This window comes from Herpailurus yagouaroundi, unplaced genomic scaffold, assembly GCF_014898765.1.
Source record: "Herpailurus yagouaroundi ecotype Mexico unplaced genomic scaffold, PumYag 61348, whole genome shotgun sequence".
In the NCBI taxonomy this organism is placed as follows: Eukaryota; Metazoa; Chordata; class Mammalia; order Carnivora; family Felidae; genus Herpailurus; species Herpailurus yagouaroundi.
In genome coordinates this window covers 1-5,122 of record NW_024415765.1, presented here as the reverse complement: position 1 = coordinate 5,122, position 5,122 = coordinate 1, and the positions used below count along the sequence as shown (strand labels likewise).

At 62.4% G+C, this 5,122-nt stretch overlaps 1 protein-coding gene across 1 annotated transcript; it reads left to right on the top strand.

Annotated features, from left to right (window-relative positions):
• Positions 1-25: 25 nt before the first annotated feature.
• Positions 26-2,655, top strand: GFER (growth factor, augmenter of liver regeneration). The gene is made up of 3 exons (XM_040466491.1): positions 26-367; positions 754-950; positions 1,852-2,655. The coding sequence occupies exons 1-3, from the start codon at positions 104-106 to the stop codon at positions 2,012-2,014; spliced, it is 624 nt and encodes a 207-aa protein (XP_040322425.1). The 5' UTR covers positions 26-103; the 3' UTR covers positions 2,015-2,655.
• Positions 2,656-5,122: the final 2,467 nt, after the last annotated feature.

Genomic DNA, 5,122 nt, shown 5'->3' with positions numbered 1-5,122 from the left:
GTCCTGTGGCCGCGCCCTGGCGGCGGCGCGCGCGCTGGCCTGGCGGCCGTCTTGGAGGCCCATCTGGAGGCCGAGCTGGCCCGGCAGGCATTGCGCGGACAATATGGCGGCGCCCGGCGAGCGGGGGCGCTTCTACGGCGGGACCCTCTTCTCGTTTCTGCCCGGCGGCGCGCGCTCCGAGGTGATGGACGACCTAGTGACGGACGCGCGCGGCCGGGGCGCGGGGCGGAGAGATGCCGCTGCCTCGGCCCCGACGCCAGCCCCGGCGCCGACCTCCGATTCTCAGGTCGCCGAGGAGGACACGTCCCGGAGGCGGCCCTGCCGGGCCTGCGTGGACTTCAAGACGTGGATGCGGACGCAGCAGAAGGTGCAGATGCACCCCGGGGCCGCCACCTACCCGCAGAGGCCCGCGAGCCCGGCTGACCCCTAGTCCCGGCCCGCACAAGCACCCGCGCCCTCGGCCCCCACGCCTTGCTTGTTCTCGGGCCCCCGCGCTGATCTCCCAAGGCCCAAGCCGAGGGGCCCCACGGGCCCTATGCCTGACAGACATGTGCCCCGCAGGGTAGGCTGCCCCTAAACCTTGCCCCGAGGGAGGGCCGGCCTTTAGGCTTTCAGCCACACGTGTGCCGGATCGGTGGCCTAGGACTTCTGTCTCAAGACAGTGAGCCTCTGTCTTGGGGCGGGGAAAAGGGGAGTCTTGTCGCCTCCTGGTCCAGGGAGGTGAACTGACCCTTGGTCGATCTCCTCCCGCAGCGGGACAGCAAGTTTAGGGAAGATTGCCCTCCCGATCGCGAGGAACTGGGCCGCCACAGCTGGGCTGTCCTCCACACCCTGGCCGCCTACTACCCCGATCTGCCGACCCCAGAACAGCAGCAAGACATGGCTCAGTTCATACATTTATTTTCCAAGTTTTACCCGTGTGAGGAGTGTGCCGAAGACATAAGGAAGAGGTAAGTTGTGTCCGCCTCATCTGTGGGCAGCAGAGCATCGGCCTGGGCTTGGGGCCCCTACCTGATGTCATAAAGGGGAGCCTGGACAAGTAGGTGCAGGGGTGACAGAGGGTTTCCCGGAGCAGGGAGCACCAGCAGTGGGCTTTGGATGCACTGAGCCTTCTCCTTTCTCCTCAAAGGCCAAGCTGCCCGGGGCTGCTGCTTTCTACAGCCAGAGGCGCCTGGCCAGGCTTCTCTTACAAAGTCCCTTGCTCAGCACTGGAGGCCCGGGCAGGTTAAGGAGTCCACTTTGCCTGACTTCTGGAGCAGGACTGCTGATCTCGAGACCTTGAGAAGCCACTGCTTTTGCTTCCTTAGAGTTCCTTTTTCCCCAATGGGGGGCCCAAGAGCTGTTGTTTGGCACCCAGGAGGTGTTTCTGGGCTGAATGTGGGGGCCAGGGCAGCCCTGTGAAGCCTGGGCAGTTGGAACAGGTCCCTTGCTAAGCTGATGCACCGGGGCCCCAGGTGCTAGAAACAGGTTTGGTTTTCGGTTATGACTTTGTGCTGGCCCCACCCCTTCCACACACTGCCTGGGGCCAGGGATGCTCGGGGAGACTTCTTGATTGTTACGAGGTTGTAAAGTTGCCTGGTTTGTGCCTTAATGTCTTGCTCTGAGCTGTTGTCAGGGTTTGCCAAGCTCCTCAGGAAGGGGGCCCGAGCTGGCCGAGGAGCCCGTCACTGTTGGACACTGCAGGATCAGCCCTGTCCTGGGAGCTCCTGTGTCTCAGCACAAGGGCACTCTGGGTGTAGCTGACAGCAGCACCCCAGCTTTCCTCCCTGGATGGAGCAGGCAAGGAGCTGGAGGGGCAGGGGCAGCGGGGCCACCGCCCGTCCCCATCCTCTACGTGATTCCGCCACACAGGATATGCAGGAACCAGCCAGACACGCGCACCCGGGCGTGCTTCACCCAGTGGCTGTGCCGCCTGCACAATGAAGTGAACCGCAAGCTAGGCAAGCCGGACTTTGACTGCTCGCAAGTGGACGAGCGCTGGCGTGACGGCTGGAAGGATGGGTCCTGCGACTAGACGGTGGCCGGCAGAGCCGTGGGACAGCAGCCTGGGCCTGCGGGCAGCCTGGCTAGAGAGGGGCGGGGCAGTCATTAAAGTGCATCGGAGCCACAGCCTGTCGTGTCTCAGTTGGGTGGTCCCCAGACCCTGCTCTTGGGGCCCTTTCCCTCTTAGGTCTGGAGTACAAGTGGAGGTGCCTGCCGCAGACGCCCTGCTGTCTCCTCCTCGGCCGAGGCCCCGGGGGCTGCAGGTGAAGGAGGCAGGAGCAGTCCAGGCTGTGCCTTCCATTCAGAATGCAGCCTCCACGCCCTGGGGCCCACTTCCCTGCACGAGAAAGTGAAGGGCCTGCCTGGGCTCCGTGTCCTGCTCCTCGAGGCTGGGCCATGGTCTCCCCACCATGTAGCTAGAGACTGCTGCAGTGACCGCAGCTCCGTAGGCTGAGTGCTGTCAGTAATTCGGGAAAAGAGGCCTGGGGGCTGAGGCCCCGCCCCCCCGCCCCCGCTCGGTCCCTGCCGGGAGAGCACAGGCAGGCTTCTCTGAGGCTCCACTAGTGCTGCTGCCCGCCTCCTGTCCAGCACTTACCTGTACCAGGCCTGATGCAGGCGTGTGGGGCCAGCCTCAGCTTGAGACCAAAATAAAATGATGGAGAGGTGACCAAGGGCCTGGCTTCGGTGTGTTCTGTGCTGGGACTTGCGGCGAGGGACAGGGCCTGTCCGCGCCGCCCTGGGCAGCTGCTTCCTTCTGTCCAAGTTCTGCTCAGAGGAGGGCAAGGTCCCAGGGCAAGAGCAGCCCAGGAAGCCCCAGGAACAGCACGGAAGCCGAGTGCTGGAGCTGAGGGCAGGTCAGAGGTGAGTGGGAGGTCAGACGGCACCGAATCTTCAAGGTCCCGCCAAGGACTTTGTTTCAACACCCACCTACCTCCCGTGATGGGGAGGTCTCAGAGGATTTGGAGCCAGGGAATGGCAAGATGAGTTCCCAAAGGTTCCTCTGGCTGCGGATCTGGGCTGAGGCAGGTGTGGGTGAGAGCAGGGAGGGCAGGCATGTGACCGCGGAGAGGCAGGCTTGCCTCAGGGTAGCAGTAGAGCCAAGAGAAAGGAGCCAGAGTGGACCGTGGGTTTGGGCCCCAGCAGCTGGGAGGATGAAGTTGCTCTGGGTATCAGTGCCCTGGAGAAGGCTGTGGGTGGAGCAGGCTTGGGGCATCTTCCCGGATCCGCTCCCAGGCGTGGCCCCCAGCCGGAATGGACCAGTAACAAGCAGCCCCATCCCTGGGGTCCTAATGCCCTGGTCATCTCTGTGCTCATGGCATCTTGGCAGAGGCATGGCAGAAGCAGAGCCTTTGGCATGGCTTCCTCAGCGTCTTCCCCCAACCAGCACCACAGGGGTGCTGGCTTCGGCAGGGCCTCCCCAGAGAGGACAGTGGTGCAAAGGAATCGGAGGCAGGGAGCAGCCGGCAGAGAAGTCGCGCCGCTTTCCTCCTCTGGGTGGACTTTTCCCTGCACGTGGCTTATTTCTAGCCTCCCAAGTCACCTGCTAGTTGGGGAACCGGCTGGCCTCTCTAGGGATGCTGTGGTTGGCTCAGGAACACACCGCCTGGATGTTCCCTTTTCCCATAACTCTGGCTTCCTGGAGGCTCCCCCCGTCCCCAAATCCAGGTGAAGGCAAGTGGGACTATAGTCAAGGGGAGGTTCTGGCTCGAGCTGTCACAGCACACAGACCAAGGGAGTGAGCGGAGAGGGAGGAGAAAAGCCCCAAGGACCATGCCCTGGGACCCCCAAGGTTCAAAGGTCACAGGAGGTCACAGGTTGGACAAGAGGAGAGAACCCCAAAAGGGTGATGAGAAAGGGCTCACGAAATAGGAACGTGAGGAGAGGGTGACACCTGGAAGCATGGGGTGGGGACGTCTGAATTGTCCCTGGGACTAAAGGGAGCAATACCAGGGGGCATCTGGACAGGAAGGGGGTCAGGAGTAGAGGTTTGGTTTTCAGGCCCAAGAAAGCAGCCTGTTGGGATGCTGATGCAAATGGCCACACAAAAGGGGCAAACAGATGGTGCTCAGGACAGACCAGGAGCTGTTGCTGACAGATGAGGGTGACTGACCAGATGCACAGTGGAATGGACCACGAGTCTCACCGGCGACACTTCTGGCCATGCCTGCCCTGGGATGGCTTCCACACTGGGATGGGACCAGGCATCACTGTGCACACGGACAGCATAGCAAGGACCCTCTGAGCACCAGTCGCTTTCTGATGTGATGAGGGAACTCAACCAGCTGCCTGTGTGTAATCTGAAAAGTGGGGGGGGGGGGGGCTCTGATAGTGTCTGCCTCCCACCATTGTGGTGCCACACCTGGCACTGTAAATGATCCAGAAATGCCAACGTTTCCTGTCGATGCCCAAGCCACAAACACAGCAGTCGTCCTGGACCCTGCCAGGCTGGCCAAGAAAAACGGGAGGAGGGGACCCTGTCTAACTTGGGCTCGGGGGTCTGCACAGGAGACCCGGCGGGGACCCCAGCCTGTCCAAACTCCCCATCTCATGTTTCTTCCCACCCTGTGGCCCCAAACTAAACATGTCAGCCTCAAGTGGTTGGGGAGACACAGGAGTGTGATGGGCTCACTGGGGACCCTTGGAATGACAGCCTCCAGCCACCGAAAAGGAGCAGAAATGTCCCCCAAGCTCCACCCATGCTGGCCTGTGGGCTCTGTCCTCCTGGATAAGTGCCTCTGCGCGGCAGAGGCCGTTCTCTCTCCCTGTCAGGGAGGTTAGGACCTTCCGAAGGAGAAGCTAGGGTGCAACTGTATGGGTTCATAGGAAGGGCCCAGTAATTTCTCTCTGGTCTGCGGGGAACCAGGGACGGGGAGTCGGGTTCCCCTTCCCTGAGGGCTGGCTGGGGAAGACGCTGGAGCCCTAGCGGTTTACCCTTCACTCGCCAAAGAGCTCAGCTCAGAGGGGCGGGGTCAGGTTCGTCTGTCCCTTCGCCTGGCTGCGGGAAAGGCTGAGCCCAGCGTCTCCCTCCCCTGCTGACTCCCGACTTCACCCGTGAGGGGCGGCTCGGACCCCTAGCCCCTGCTCCAGACGCGGGCTCGGCGGGCGGTCTGCATCTCAGAGCGGGGTCTAGCAGGTGAAG

Excerpts from the sequence above, each read along its gene's own strand:
- GFER (XM_040466491.1), top strand. The coding sequence starts at position 104 with ATGGCGGCGCCCGGCGAGCGGGGGCGCTTCTACGGCGGGACCCTCTTC. Across the intron at positions 368-753 it reads GGATGCGGACGCAGCAGAAG|CGGGACAGCAAGTTTAGGGA; the intron begins GTGCAGATGCAC and ends CTCCTCCCGCAG. Across the intron at positions 951-1,851 it reads GCCGAAGACATAAGGAAGAG|GATATGCAGGAACCAGCCAG; the intron begins GTAAGTTGTGTC and ends TCCGCCACACAG.